At 36.6% G+C, this 17,143-nt stretch overlaps 1 protein-coding gene across 3 annotated transcripts in view; it reads left to right on the top strand.

Annotated features, from left to right (window-relative positions):
- Window positions 1-17,143, top strand: part of unc5db (unc-5 netrin receptor Db) — a 164,834-nt gene that overhangs the window by 80,104 nt on the left and 67,587 nt on the right. For all 3 annotated transcript variants that reach the window (XM_058775723.1, XM_058775722.1, XM_058775721.1), the window contains exons 2-3: window positions 2,175-2,390; window positions 16,935-17,078. In XM_058775723.1, coding sequence (XP_058631706.1) covers window positions 2,175-2,390; window positions 16,935-17,078 — 360 coding nt within the window. The remainder of the gene's footprint in view (window positions 1-2,174; window positions 2,391-16,934; window positions 17,079-17,143) is intronic.

Genomic DNA, 17,143 nt, shown 5'->3' with positions numbered 1-17,143 from the left:
TACCCTAACCCTACCCAATACTCTTATTTTCAACTTTTTGATTACTTCCTTCATTTTTATTGAAAATAAATGCCTTTCCGATGCGATATGAGATTTGAAAAGGGAGAAAAAAAGTTTGGTAAGAGGCGTGCTTGAATTCGGGTCGATCGCGTCAGTCATCTACGGCACTGAAACTGATGCTGAATGAGTGTCTTTTTTTATTGTTGACGAACCCAATCACACGTTGGTGGGCGGAGTTAGTCTAAATAGCCTTTGCCAACAAGGTGGGCTATTTGCATTTAGTGTAAAAAGACACTCCGTAAAAGTATTACTTTATTTAAAGGGGTCATGAACTGCCTTTTTTTCAATTTTGTACTGTACTGAGGTCCACTTATAATGTTATCAAGATTTTTACATAAAAAGCATCATAATTTAGAAGCAATAGGCTATTTTCCGTCCTGTTTTTGACCCCCCTCATCAGAAAGCTCTGTTTGAATAGGCATGATGGATTGTAGACTCGGAAGTAAATAGCCCCTTGCTATTGGCTAACAGTTGTGTATGTTTAACAGCCTACATCCTCCTTAGATGGACGCTGCTGTGATTTAGGTCAAAAATGCATAAATACTCAGTACATATCGAACGATCTGTAATAACAGACAAAGCAATAGCGATCACATAATAAAAACATTTTCTTACTCTTGTGTGTGCGACATCAGATCCAATATAGTCGGCACAGCATCATCTTTTAGTTTCAATCTTTCTAAAAATCCTGCATCAAATTGTGCCTTGTTTGTAAACAAATCCATGGCAAAATGAAGTGAGCAAAAGACCCAGTTCTTACTGACAATTTCTCGCACTTCATTAAAAATATAGTTCATCGTTTGGTTTCTGCGTAGACCTGTATTTGCCGCTCTTGTCACTTACCCATTATGTCTGTGAATTAGTGGGCGGGGCTAAACAGGCAGTGATGTAGAAGCAGGTGCTGATCTTCTTCTGCGGAGGTGGTGTTTAGCCACACTATTACATCATAGAGTGTCCCATTCCACAAGCTGTCGTTTTGGCAGATTGACTTCAATATAAGCTGTTTTTAGACTAATGAGAAAATATTGAGATCTGAAACTTACAGCATGTTTTTATAGCACAATAACCTCTTATATGTCAAACTATCAAGGAAATTTTGATTTCTCAGTTAATGACCCCATTATTTAAAAACAATTTGAATTTTGGTAGGACATGTTCTTCTGCAGTATCTACAATATTAAAAGAGAATATGAAGTGAGTATGTGTGAACTGCTTTTAGTGTGTGTGTGTGTGTGTGTATGCATACATTCTTTATTCATTTCACATGACAGCAAATGTGGGAGGTGGTAAAAAATGAAAGTCTATTAGATTTCAGTGGGAGCTGAATTAGCTGCTAGTTTAATGGCTTTCATGGGAATTTACACATCTGACAGACTTCGCAGTATATGGCCAGTCTCTCATGGGTGGAGTGATTTATTCCAGAGTGTCAGAGATGTTGTAGGCAATTACAGTTATTAAAATGCTATTCATGTGAATATCCCCAAATAAAATCTTTCTTAATTCCCTTCATCCTTTAGACCTCTTTATCTGTCTTATTTCTCTTCTCTCTGTCTCTGTTGACCTGTCTGCTATTTTTTTCTTACTTCCGTTAAAAAGAATGACGGCAGAAAGAAAGAAAAATAAAACACACTAGCCCCAAGGAAGAGCATTCTCACTTTTTTCTGCACTAAGATGCATTTTAGCTCATCAGTCAAACACAAAGCAATCAGTTGCACTCTCTTCTGTCACTAATTCTTTTATTCTTTTCATCACAAAAGCACTCAGGGAAAGCTAATGCGTTTTTAAAGTAGAAAATTGCTTGAATTGTTTTAGTGGAATTGTCTCTTTGGCACACAGTTTAAAATCAATGGGAAGCTTAGAACATCCCCAGAGGAAAATCACCATATTTAAAAACCTGAAGCTGTATTAAATGCAGACCACATTTTGATAAGATTGTGACAGTATTTTTTTTTTAGCAAATAATTGTATGTACAAGGCACACATGCAAATGATGTATCTGGGGTGTTCATGGATCTAACGAATGGCCGTAAAATTAAGATTTTATGAGTTTAATTTCTGAGTAAATGTGCTAGAGAAGTGTGCTTGTTTCTTACATGTGTTAATTGATTTCACAGGAACTGTCAGTGACGCCCTTGCTGATTCTCTGTCATCAGTTAGTGGGACATTACCTCACTTCCTGCAAGAGCCTGAGGATGCTTACATAATCAAAAACAACCCAATCAAGTTGCGATGTCGAGCAACTCCTGCCCTGCAGATCTTCTTCAAATGTAACGGGGAATGGGTCCATCAGAACCAACATACCTCACAAGAGTACATGGACCAAAACACTGGTAAGAGGAATAAATATAATACAATTGGCCTATTGGTAAATTTTGTTTTCACTGTATTCACTGTTATATAGAAGCTTACTCCATAAATTGCTTCAGAATTTATCGCCATCTTCACACTACAGATGGTTATTTCCCAGTTAGACTGTGTTACACGAGAGATTTAGATGCTCATTGTGATATTCTCATGAATAAATAAAGTTCACGGTTGGGGTGATTTGGCAATGCGATATTATATCAACATCTGTCATGATACAATAACATGGAGATTCTTTTTTGGTTACCAAGTCCTGTATTGCAGTCTTTTTGCTCACTTGTTTCTCATTCGTTTTCACATGGTGTCGTTTGATTTGCACAGTTGTATTTTTTTAGCCTGTTCTGAGCCTAGATCTTAAATCTTAAATTATTGAGTGTGCACTGACCATTGCTAAAATATGCCAAAAATCTTTTATTTTCCTAAAAATATGAATAAAATGAATCAAAATATTGCTAAAATATCACCTATCGATTTTTTTTCCTTCCCCAACTCTACTTGTGAAGTTAGATGTTGTATTGTTTTTTAAGCTCTGTAACAGTCATTTCATGTTTCCTTGGCAACTTGCCAGCTACAATAATGTCCAGCACAATTTAGGCTGAATTACAGGAACTGTCAGAGGTACACACTTGACTGTGCATTGATTAGAGGATTTCAGCTTTTCTTTTACCAAAAAATAAAAGCCTAATCCAGCTTCTCAGAAGCACACTATGATTAGTCCACATAGGTGCCAGAAAGAGCCTCTTAATTGCTTCTGGAAGTTCATTATTGTGTGATTGCTGTGCTGTGAAATTGTTGTGGGCAAGATAATGGGAAAATGAAAAATCACAACAAATTATTTTCCCGTCTATGTATGGGAAAAGTCAGAGAAGTTTAGGCAAACTTGCCTGTCACTTGTCACATTCTGTAGATGCATTGCCAAACAAAATGTATACAAAATTATTTTAATAACAGATTTATTTTAATACATATTCCGATATGGATGTATTCAGTTGGTGCTGGATTGTTGAAGCGGACGCTACAGTGAGCATGTAATCACTGGAATGGCCATCTCAGAATGTCTCAATTTCTGCTTTTGCATTGATTATATGCTCAGAAATTGGTCTGGAAAGATGCACCATGCATCTCTCCTGTCTTTTATCCACAGTAAAGAATGAGGTGACTTCTAATTTAGGTGGTGATTTCATCTGGTGATCTGCCAGACCGATTTATCACAGATTATCTACTTGCTGATCTCAGTTTTATCTTAATACTGTACATACATGCTCAAGACTTTGCAACATGTTTTCTTGCCCCTATTTCTGCACCCTTGAGCATTTGCATTTCATTTCACATATCCTTGCACACAGATTCATCATACTATAGCCCGACAAGGACACATCATCATTACAAATATAGTCAGGTTCAGTGGTCATAAATGAAGATTAACCCTCATTCTACTGAATGTGTTGTTCCTTTATCTAGCTCACTATCTGTTGTTCAATAGCTTTTCAACAGATTTTTAGGACAGGTTGCTCACCATTCCCTGCTCCCCTTTTGCTCTGTCCAGCTACAATATGGAAAGCAGTAATTTCCTCCCCTGAGAATATACTTCCCCCATTACCAGGTTCACTGCCTGCAGTGTTGCCAAGGCGATGAAATGTATCAGTCTGGACCCAAGTGGATTTGCAATTAGAAGAGCCAGAGGAAGTCTCCGTTCGGCCAATCACATTGCCAGCTTTACATCAGTGCTAAACTCATAACCACCGATAACGACATCCTTTATAGCGCCCCACCATGCCACCATAATGGATGACAAAAACGGGGATTGGATTAGAGGGACGCTAATCAGAGCCACAGATCTACAAAGAATTGGATTTTATCGATTAGAGCATGGGTCTTCAATGTCATCGTGAGTGGAAGATAACATCTCTTATTTACCAAGCATCCAGATAAGCAGCAACACATTGCCCTTGAGTTTAGACCAGGTGAAGATCGAGAGGTACCAGTCCAAACCTGATGGACATATAATTTATTTATTTTTGGATTTTGTTTGCCGTTGTGGCAACAAATTAAGATCATGGAGTCAGTTTTGTTTTTCATTATGTTGGGAACAGAAAACAGTCGACAGAAGGGCAACAGAAGGGGCTGTCATGTTTATAGCTGATAAATATAGCTGATTTTCTCCATCATAAATAAACAAATGGGTGACAGTGTTGATCAGCTCAAATGTGTATCTTTATCTAATTCATATAAAGTTTTCCCATGGTGCATCAACGGATATTTCTCTGTTCTCAAATTGGTACAGGCACCAATAAGTATGTGACAAAATGTTTGTAATAGCTGAAAGTTTACTTTATTATTAATTTACTCATGTCATAAATGTCAGTGTTTTATTGCAGATAAAGATCCTGTTACAACACAATCATACTGCTTTCATTCCATAAGTGCAAACGCTTCAGCTGTCAAACAGTTTTCATTGTCTGTTTTAGAATTGGTGGGAACTGACAGTTAATAAGCCTATAGTAGCCATTATATTAAGCCACTCTCAAAAATTAGACAATTTAATGAGAAGAATCCTGAAATCTGTCCTCTCTTTAGTGTCAATTTTATAGACCACATGTAAGCATATAGACCAATCAATCTTACTATAATAATCATTCTTACATGGGTCTATGAAATATTTGATTCTGATTGCAGTCAGATTTTGAATAATGACCACAAAACTGAGTAATTGACTGTAGTTCCAAGTAGGGCTGTGTGATATATCGAATGCGATGATCATGCGCATCTCGTCAGTAAGGCCGGTTCCGTGATTAGTAGTAAATCTCGATCACCTGCTTTCAAATGGAGCGGCATTTAATACACAGAGCATAATCGAAGGTTTACAGATTGTGTCAAAGCAGCTTCCCTGATCACACGGGCTAGACTACCATACAAAAGTTAATAAGATTATGAAAATATTTCACAATATTTTGTTTCACAATGATTTTACAGAATTTTTGATCAAATAGTTGCAACCTTGGTAAGCATAAGAGACTTCTTTCAAAAATGTCCTACCCCAAAATGTCTTTTTTTATATTTTCTCCCTTTTCTCTCTCTCTCTCCCTCTCTCTTTAATAATGTGAAGCGGAGTGTTTATGCCTTCATCTATTCCTGCTTGTAGGAAAACACTGTGATTGAGGGTGCTTGAGAATTTGCTGCAATTTCCATGATTGCCGAAATTCCATGAATGGATGAATTTATCGATGCCATGTAATAGTTTTGCACAATTGTGCCATAATCAGTGACAGAAACATGTTTAATACATCAGCTAATTACATGGTCTCTTATGGTTTTTGCCTCAGCAAATCAGTTGCTGATGTACTGAATGCTTTAATAATCCAACCCTTAAGGTGATGAATGTGGTTTATGATACTAGTTACTGAGCATCCATGGTGCTTCATTGATTTGCTCGGTTTTAAATTTAGCTCAGCAGGAGTTGAAAAGCGCCTCGTGCTTTTCATGCTGGTCTTTCAGCGACTGATAAAACGGCAAGATGCATGCTTTCCTTTCCGACATAAGCATTAACACTGCTTTGGGAAACAATATATAAATGCTTGTAATGTTTTTCCTTTTACTCTTCAGTGTTGACTGGGGAAGAGATCTGACATTTTCAAAGGTGTTCATCGAACCCCATCCTGGAGCACTACCTCAGGTTTTATTTGTTCCAAGCTCTACAATATCAGCCCATGAGGACAGTTATAGAGCATAACCATCATATGAAAAATCATATTCTGCTAAGTCATTAATCACGGTTTTGACAAAGGAGGTAGAAACGACTGTCGCGCTGCTCACTGTGCCTCTATTATTGTCCTTTACTGATAAATAACAAGCTGAAACTTCTATGCAGCAGTACACAAATAAGCCTCACAGACTACTCCATTTAGGCTTATAACCTGTGGATTGTGGTAAAAAAAAAAAAAAAAAAAGGAGGTCTCTGCTGATAGTGTACTGTAGGTGTCGGTGGAGAGAGAATCCTATTGAATGTGACCAAAAACTAGATGACGCTTTTTCTTTCTGTCTACAGATTAGAGGCAAATTGAAAGAGGCAGATCCAGACACGTTTCAAACACTATAGGGGGCGCAGATGCTGCCTAGACCCGATAATGAGCTCAGTGTCCCCATCATACCTGAAGTGAAGGGCTTGAGTCCTGGCGACCAGGCAGCAGTGACAAACTAACAATGACAAGATCTTTCCTCTGGCAGTGTGTCTGCATGCCTTTCTTCTCTGCCATGGAGTGTCACATTCTAATGGCTGTTATCGTCAAGAATTAAGTCAGTATGTTCCTGGAGTATTGTGGTTTGAACGAGTGAGAGTTAACTAGGAACTAGAATACACTTTGTGGTGTTTGTCACTTGAAAAACAGAAATCGAATTTCAATTTTAAAGGTATAGTTCACCCAGAAATGAAAATGTACTCCTCTTAGGCTTTCCAATTTGTAGATGAGTTTATTTCCTCATTAGAACAGATTTGAAGACATTGAGAAATTCTCACCAGTGCATCCTCTGCAGTGAATGGGTGCCGTCAGATTGAGCTGATAAAAATATCAAGGCGTTTCAAAGAAGAACTTTCAAAATAAGACAGACAAAATAAGAGCCCGTCATCAATATTAATGTCGTAATAATAAAGTCCATCCTCTGTTGTCCTCTCACATTAAAATCTGTTCCAATGAAGAAACAAACCCATATACATCTTGGATGGAATGAGGGTGAGTACATTTTCAGCAAATGTTCATTTTATTGGTGAACTAATCCTTCAAACCATTTGGTTTTGGTCATTATTTTTTATTTTGTTCTTTGTTTTCAGCACCACCTGAATATCATCATGCACCTGTCAAACTGAAAGAGTTGTTACCTGCTCAAAGATATAGCATTTCTGTCCCATTTGAGAGAAAATTATTGCATGTTCACAATAAAAATATGTGGGCACACTATTGCAGCTGTCACCCAGTCAAAACATGTGAACTTATATATAATATAAAACAATAAAAACTCTTGTATGTCTTGTCGCTCTTGCAGTGTGCAGACTAATTGATTATAATGAGAGTTATGTAGTTGTGTCATGCTGTTCACTTTCACTGTAGATTGGCTGCACTGTTTCACACTGTGATTGGCTGGGGTTTTGTTCCTTTCCAAGTCAACAGAGAAAGCCTGCAAAAGCTTGGCAAGTAAGGGCATATAAATATGAAGTGTCTAGAATTATACATACTTATATGATGAATATTAATATTTATATTGGTGTGTTCATATTTACTTTATATTTAGTATGAATATTACTGAAATATAAAGAGGCTTAGTAACCTTAGTAGGATTCACCATATGGATTCGTTAATTTGCCAGTTTATTAGTGCTCACTTAACATATTTTGCCTTTTAGCCATATTTAATTCTGTTTTCATTAGTTAGGCAAACATCACATAACAAAATTAATAATTTATTAGCAAATTTTTTCACCTTAGTAAATTGTATCCAATAAAACAAGATAAATCATCTATGTGCATTAAAATATATTTTATATCCTTTGTCATATCAGATCACATATTTTAGATTATTTTTCTATGTTGTTGCCTGCTTGTGCATAACTATATTAAATTTAAATTGTTAAAGTATGTTATTTTGTTTATTTCACTGCATTTACTGGTTAGATTATTCTTTTTCTGATTCGTCTTGTTCAGATTGAGGCATTTACATATTTAAATAAAAAAAGTTTGATTGTATAACTATTTTCCCATAACTATTTACATTTAGTGCTACTAGTGCTCTTAAACACCAAGAGCAAAGTCCTGTTACTCTGTCACTTCTGTTATTTATACTCATTTCTTCTCTCCTCTGTCTCTGTCTCTCCTCTCTCTCTGATTGATGGAATCAGTTTCCATTGACTGCACAGCAAAGCTTCAGGGCACTTGTAGCTCGTGTGGCTCAGTCCAGCTTTCTGTCATGGAAGAGGGAGCCAGCTGACCACTGCGAGTATAGTTATGATATGTCAGAGCTGACATGTGATGTGGTGTTGACATCTGCTAGCGACAGCTTCTCCAAAAAAAAAAAAAAAAAGCTTCTTTCTGAGAAACTGCCTTTATGTTACAGTAGATGGAAGCTGACTGCAAATGAAGGACAGAGAAAGAGAGAGAGGACTTTTGCAGTACAACAAATGGAAGCTGACTGCAAAGCAAAGGCAGCGATAGAGGACAAGTACAGGGCATCACCCTTCATTTCACTTAACACAGATGCATTTTAGTGTTGATGTTCCTCTTCTCTCGGCCTATAATAGCATTATCACAGACAATTACACACTCAACACCCGCACAGCAACATACATGTCTAGAGCACAACAGGGGGCAGTAGTTTTTTTTTTTTCAAGGAGAATATTATGCAGAATTACATGTCTAAATCAGATTTGCTAAACCTGTGCCTTTAAAGTTGTAGAATGTTGGATTTTTTTAATAGCAGAGGCAAAGCATCCATGTAACTGGAGGAAACATGCATGTCTCTGCCATATATCATTTACATTCTTAAGTTAGTACCCACTTTTTGTGAGGTAATCACTCACAAAAAGTTTTGTTTTTGGACAAGACAACTTTGAGACCAAGTAAAAGCCTCGGCCAACCAGTAGAGGAGGCAGTTGACTGAACAAATGGGCAAAAGGTAAGGGGTAATCTTATCTAGCAGCTGCTTATTGATGTCTACCTTTTAGCAAATCATTTAGAACTAAACAATATGTGTCATTAAAGCTATTAAATTAAATTGTTGTTAACTGATAAGCTTTAAAACCGTTACCCAACAAACATAACTTTTTTTATGGTCACACAATGTTCTTTCTAGCTGTATGTTTTATAGTTTCTGATCTCTCTTAAAAGACTGAGAAGAAATTAACATATTATATTGTCCTCATGTATACAGTACATATGTAGTGTGCTGTATACCAGAAACCATTAATTCAGCTTCTATGGTTGTTTTACAATAAACAACTAATATTTCAAGCGCTAGCACTGCTTAAATAATTTGAGGTTATTTACAAATAGAATTATTAAATTCAGCATGAAATGGAAATGTAGTTTTTACTAAACTATTTTTTGAGCGCTAATCAAGATATCATAACTCAATCTTTCTGTGAAATCCATTTAAACCCTGTCCTTTCTTACAAAAATTAACTGCAAGCCTCCATCCAACTAAAGGGATAGTTCACCCAAAAATGAAAATTACCCCGTGATTTACTCTACGCCTACGTCATCTGCTGGAACTGGTACTTTCTCATACGACATACGTTAGTGGAAGCTAGAGATTTCGGTTTTATAAAGTTTTAAATATAGATATTTTTCTTAAATGCATCGATTCACTTCAGAAGGCATTTATTAACCCGCTGGAGTACTTTTTATGATGGATTTATGTACCTTATTTTATTTCAAAATCTTGACCACTATTCACTGCCATTATAAAGCTTGAGAGAGCCAGGACATTTTTTAATGTAACTCCGATTGGATTCATCTGAAAGAAGAAAGTCATACACACCTAGGATGGCTGAAGGGTGAGTAAATCAAGGGGTTATTTTAATTTTTGGATGAACTATCCCTTTAAGAAGATGAATAGATCCAAGATCCTGCCCAAAAGTTTTTTTCTTTTAATAACAGTTTCACTTGGATGTATGTTAAAATACAGATGAAAACACCTGACAATACTTTAAAATATGCAAATAAATTAAAGTAACTATAAATAAATACATATAAATTAACAAAAATAATTAGAAATACAAACAACAAACAAATGTGTATTTATTTTATGCAAACACATTCATTTAACCAATTTTCTCACTATCAGCAGATATTCAAACAAGGAGCTACAACCCGTTTTTAACCCCATTTAACCCCAGATTGCTCCAGGGGGATTGCCCACATAATAAGAGTTGCTTTGAAAAAAAAGCATCTGTTAAATGACTACTTGCATTACTAATGTGGACCCTTACTGGATGGGATTCTAAAGGCTGCATTCTTCCTAAAAGGTCATTTCTCAACTAACTTACACAACATTGGTATGACCTCCTCCAAATGACTCATCTCATTGTGTGCATGTGTGCGTTCTTGAGCTCACAGTGGCGAATGTGACACTTTGCTCACGGGGTAGAAGCTTAATAGCACATTAATGTCATCCTCCATCACACGCTCATGTACTCCCCACCCGCTCTGCATGGCAGCTCCCTCCAGCGTAACTCCAAATAAATAATTATCATAAGAGACCATGACGGCACAAAGTGCTATTAGAGCGATGAAGGGAAGACTTTAAGAATTCAAAAATAAAAAATGAACTGAAAGACATATAAATGCACAACATATTCAAGGATGTTTCTGCAATAGCACTGTTGCATTCAAGGTTTAAACTCATTTACATGCTACTCCTTCCTGATGAACAATTACAGGTCTTTGAACTGTTATACCAGTTTTTCAGGGTCAACATATTTTTTATTCTCATTCATTATGTATACGGCACTCTGTAAGGCAGTTGTACCTAAAGAGGTCACTTTTACAACCTTTTTCCTTGCAGCAAATACAACCATAAAATAATTTTACATGATCATTTTGCACCCTGTTTATCCACTCTTTAAATTAAATATGCTGTTTTTGTTATTGTACCTTTTAATTAACTTATATATCAATTTGTTTATTTATTTTAATTTATTTATTTATTTTCGATGAGGTTACCAGTTTAGACAAACTTTTTTTTTTTTTTAAAGTGCAACTTAATTTCCTAAGATTTTCAGATATTTTCTTTTAAGGACTTACATTTAAAATCTGTCTGGCTTAAAAATCATTGTACTTCTGTATATGACAAATACATTTCTAAGGGCCAGATTTACTAACAGCTTGCACCAGCGCAAACCATGTTTTGGTGTTAAAATAGTACAGTCATGTTTTACTAAAGACACGCAGTAACGAATTAGCATTAAAAAGGTGTGGATTCAGTTATTTTAGCGCCTGACCCTACTGAATATGCATTTGTAGGAATTTCTCTTTCAGATGCAAAATTTATGGGAGGATAAAAAACGCGATTTACTAATGTTTGCACACGTCAAATTACTGGTATTTGCGCCATTATTTAACGCCCAAAAATAGCATGACTTAAAGTATGTGGTAATTTGTGCTGCTCTTGGTAGATTGCGCTGGTCATTATGGAAATTATCTGGCTGCGTCTGCACATTGTCAGTAAATCACACACAGAATTTTCCCCTCTCATCAGCACTTTTATGGAATTGCTAACTCTAATTTGCCCTGTTTAATAAATCTGGCCCTAAAAGTACAATTTTAGGTCTGTTAATTCATATGAGCTCATGTTTAGGCTCAAGCATTATTTAGAGTATAGCATGTCACACTGATGTCACATTTGAAACTATTTTGAGATTCAGTCACTCAGGAAAAGGATAATGAGGTAAAAATCTTTTTTACTTTCAGTCCCGTTGGTTGTTTAGGTGCTAAGCTGCCGTTAGTTATTGTAAGTACTTTAATTGAATTTACTGTCTTGTCCAAATTCTCACCGAAGCAAAAAATGGAAAATCTGACTTGGAATACAATAAATACTCTATGGCTGCAGCAGCTCCACTTGCTGGTTCTCCAATGGTTGTTGCTCTCCATGGTGCTGAAACAATCTCTCTCTGCTACAGCAGGGGAGACAAAAGCTGCAAATCAATTGCTGGAAGCCTTTGCAGGAATCACATGGAACGAAACATTACACTGTTTCCGCTGTGCCATGTTCTGCTCTATGTCTGTTCAAACACTAAAATACTACTAAAGTCATTCCCTGTGGCTGCTGCCATGTAACGTAAGCAGCTTTCTTTAAGTCTAGCTAGTGAAGTATTACGAAAGGAACCGGTGTAAAGCAAAGCACAGTAAAAGTGACTTGCGAATGTTGTTGTCTGATGTGACGCTATTGCGAACTTAAAGTGTGATTCTTCTTGAGTACTGTTTTTCATATTCTCTACTTTCACAACTATGTGTCACCGATCTAAATGTCTTATTAGGATCTCAGGTGCATTTATTTTAGCATCAACTTATGCTTAAGGTCTTGTTGATGGAGTACACTTATTGTCTTGCTGCCACTCATAGAGGCTCACTCAGGTCTTTAAAGACTTTCCTCTAACAGAGCAACAGAAGGATCCGCTTAGTAGATCTAATACTGGTTGATCCAAAGCTTCAAATGATTGCTGTGTCCCATCAGTTTCTGGCCCTTAAATTGTGTCATGGCAGTGCTACATGTTGCAGCTGAGGCAGACTGGATTAACTAACTAACTAAAAATAAAGCTCCCAGAAGACCCAAAATCTGCTGCTGCACGTTTTTTACATTACTGACATAGTTAAGCCTCCTCCTGATAATCTTGGTAACTGCCAAAAGACAAATGAAATTCTGAAGTGTAGAAATCACACTATTCCACTAGGGGTGACTGCAATTCCTGTAATTCAACTCCTAGAGCAAGGCATTAACAACAGTCAAAGTCCTGGGTTTGATTTCCAGGGAACACATGGACTGATGAAACGATCAGAAAGGATAGATCATAAGCGACAGAAAATACATTTATTATGGTTGACATTTCAAAAGATTGCCTTAAAACTTTTAAAAGATTACGATTTCAAATAAACACTGTGCTTTTGAACTCTCTATTCATCAAAGAATCATGAATGCATTACAAATTCCACAAAAAATTAGTTTTGAACAATGATAATGATAAGAATTGTTTCTTATTTTAGAATGATTTCAGAAGGATCATGTGACACTAAAGACTGGAGTAATGGCTTTCGAAAATTCAGCTTAGATCGCGCACATTCTGAATTCAAATAGTTATTTTTCAAAATAAGAATCTTCCTTAAAGAACAATCAGAGCCCACATTTTTTGAAAGTTAGTGTAGGTTGAGGAAACCAGTCAATTGCAGATGAATTAGAAACTTGGAGTAATAGATTGCAGTGGATATTAGTTTTGAATACACACTTATCAAACAATCTTGATATAATTGATATAACTGTATTATGCCAGATATCAATATAACATTGTATTTCCAGGTCCCCTCCCAGTGATGAGGGGGCCCACCCATGAAAATTTAAGCAAAGATGACGATCACTTTCCCACCTCTGCTGTCAACAGTATTTTCTTTGTAAAAAATGATGTGACAGATGAAAGCGTGTAAGCCGTGTCTCTCCGGAATATCACCCGTCACCTGTCAATATTCCTGCAGGAAATCTGACTTTCTAACAGAGAGAAAGACCACCTCCTATTAACATATTATTCATATTTTCATCTATCAGGCTGGATTATGTGCCGTCATTAGTCATGATTTTCTTGCCTGCCGCTGAATTTTACCCCCCACATTATGCTGTCGATGGAACATCTCAGCTGGGGAATGATGAATAATGTCTGTGTCTCTCAGAGTGTCCATGAAACACAGGCGTCTGTCTTGCTTTGTTTACCCCTGACTAACAGGACCATGTAGAGTCGGCTCAGAAGTGAAGGCAGTCTGCTTTCATGATCAATAAACCTGTGGGACAGGCAGGATACACCACGCTGTTCTGGTCTGCTTTTTTCTCTGCGGTGTCATTCATTTTTGGGAGAAAACCAATTCAAGAAGGCACTTGATTAAATGAGATGTTAGTGTTTCGCCTTCCCGCTCTCCCATGACTCCTTTCCACTGTGGCTGAGAGCTGCTCATTTATTAAGGGTAGCATCACATCCAATTCTACTAAAGCAGACATAAGTGCCATATGTGGTCTGAACAACATTCATTTTGTGTTATCATCTCAGCAGGCTCAGTCTTTAAAGATTTGCGATCATTAGCAAAACTTTTTGTTAACCACATAATGACGGAAGGTGAATTTTGGAAAACCTACAAAGTAATTAGGAATGCACTAAACTACATAGTAATAATAATAATAATAATAAAAAACAACGATTAGACTGTGTAATCTTAATGACTATTTGACTAGTTGCTATTAGTATACTATTTTTTTGTTTTGTTTAAATTTATTAATTAGTTTATATTTGTTAATAACTACAACAGGCCATGATTGACATTGCAATTCAAGTGCTCTTCAATTGATTGACAAACTTGAACTTGGTTTCTTTTAAAATATGCTATTGAAATTGTTGCATGAGTTTGCACATTTTATTTTGAATCAATAAATTACTTGTATAGCAGTTTTGACTTGAAAATGAACAAATATTCTAGTACAGACTAGATCTCTGGATCAATACATCACAGACAATATATTTACCAAACCAGTTAAGGATCAATACACAACTTTTAATTTTGATTAATTTTGTGGTTATTGCCCCAAGGAGCAACAAGTCAAGTCAAGTCGCCTTATTTATATAGCCCTTTTAACAATACGGATTGTATCAAAGCAGCTTTACAGTATTAAATAGGAAAATAGTGTCAATAATGCTAAAGGACAATAGTAAACGCTCAGTTTTCAGTTAAAGGCAGGTCATCATTTAATTCAGTAATGTCATCATCCAGCTCAGTTCAGTTTATCTGTGCAAGTCGATGATATCGCTGGAAATTAAGTGTCCCCAACAATGCAGTAGCCATCATTTGAATGTGTGCAGGTAAAAAAAAAAAAAAAGCGGTGCTTTGATAGCTAACGGTGGTGTTTTACAGGGGATGGATCTAGAGACTGCTGTTCAGAGATGGTTTCTGTGCGCTGACAGTCCAACAGTTACTGTTACTGAACCCTGAAGCACAGCACACTGTCAGCACGCTCTCTGAGATGCTGCATGCCTTCCAAAAAAGAAAAAAAAAGATTTCTTTCTTAAAACTCAATTGTTGTCTAACAGACTAGTCGACCAGACTAGTGTCCCATTAATATTGCAATATTTATTCCCAAAACAACCAACCAGAAATGGAACTTATATAATGATTCTTGCACTATTATCTAACTGTTCAAAGTAACCCTGAGATGTGCTGAAACGTCACTAGTACAGAGGCAGAGGTCCCATCTAATATGCATTGTTTTAGCTGCCTCAGTAATTATTTTAATTTATTAAAAAATGTAATCTATTCGTTTAATGACAACGCTGAATTTTCAGCAGCCATTACTCAGTCTTCAGTGTCACATGATCCTTCAAAAATCCCTCAAATGTGCTGATTCCAACATTTCTTTTGTTTGTGGAAAAATAAAGATATTTTGAGAACAAAAGAATATATTAAGAAAACATTCATAAGTAAAATATAAATTTCTTTTACAACAACAAAATCATACCTTCCTCAAACTTTCAAACAGTGTTGTAGATTTTATGGAGGACCACAATGTCCACTGATATAGTTTATGAGAGTATAACTAAGGATACCAAACAGAACATTTTCAATCAAGAACTATCATGTTTGTTTGTGTTTCTTTGCAGCCATCTTCCAGAGCAAAATTCAGAATACACTGTCAGCATCAGTTCTTCTGTTTATCCCACTGCAATGGGGCTCATCCTAATCTCACAAAAAAATAAAATAAATAAAGAAGTTTAAAAATGAGCTGAGCCTTCTAGAACTGATCTGTTTACATAAAATGCATGCCATCGTTTTATATCGGAGCCACAATAATAACCACTAGTTACCAGGCACTTTCAGATTTATTTGATATTTATCTGTCCCTGGCACCGTTGTTAGGACACGCACGGTACAGGAGCAATCCAGATTACAGAGTGCTTGTTTGAGAGAATGTTCAAGTGGAGGAGCAAACAGTCTGGATTGTTTATTATGGTTCTCGACATATTGCATATTGCTTCTAATCCTGATATTTATATGTTTTTTTGAAGTTTGCAGGGTAGAGATTCTGAAGAAACAGGCAGAAGATGAAACCGATTAACACTGGAAACCTTTACTGATGCAACAAACCTGCAAAAAGTGACTTAGGCTCACAGCAGGGAAGTCAGACATTTTGAAAATCAAGGAACATTGAATTGCATCTCTGCAGTTTTAATGATCATGGATTTAAGAGTTTGAAAGGTTAAGGTTGTGACCATCTCATCTAAAGATATTTGTCTTAAATGAAGCCTCAGGGATAACAAGCGTTCCTGGCTCTCGTGCTTTTAGGCTAATGCAGCTTCAGCTAGCTATTTTCATATTGCTAACGATCTGTGGCACAGACAACAAGGAAGGACCTCCTGGGAGAGGGAGAGAAAAAAAGGTTTTTATCAGTAATGCACTCAAAAACGTGGAGCAGAGAGACATGAAACTGGAGTTATGTAGGGCAGCTCATGAAGGGAAAAGCAACCCGAGGCCATTAAATTTTTCACTGGTCGTGGAGACTTTTTTTTAAATAACAAAGCATAAGATATTTTTAAACTTCAGTCTCAGAATTCACTGAGCTCTGGTAGCCTTTTATCCTTCTGACACCCAGTGTATATTCTTACAGTCAATTGCCATTAAGGACCCTGACTGAAGTGACCAAACACTGAAAATCGATACTTAATGGGCATTGACCTGAAGTGAATTTAGATGATGTTCATGCTTTGTGTTTCTTGCTATACAGGGTTTAAAATCCGCGAAGTGACGATCAATGTCACCAGGCTGCAGGTGGAGGATTTTCATGGTCCAGAAGACTACTGGTGCCTGTGTGTTGCCTGGAGTCACCTAGGAACCTCGAAGAGCCGTAAGGCCACAGTGAGGATAGCCTGTGAGTATGCTAGCTCAGGGGACCCCCAGTGGTCTGCAAGTGGGGGAAAAAATACAAAATGTATT

The sequence above is a fragment of the Onychostoma macrolepis genome, chromosome 05 (assembly GCF_012432095.1).
Source record: "Onychostoma macrolepis isolate SWU-2019 chromosome 05, ASM1243209v1, whole genome shotgun sequence".
In the NCBI taxonomy this organism is placed as follows: domain Eukaryota; kingdom Metazoa; phylum Chordata; class Actinopteri; order Cypriniformes; family Cyprinidae; genus Onychostoma; species Onychostoma macrolepis.
Note: the sequence above shows the minus strand (reverse complement) of the source record. Positions and strands in the feature narration are given on the sequence as shown.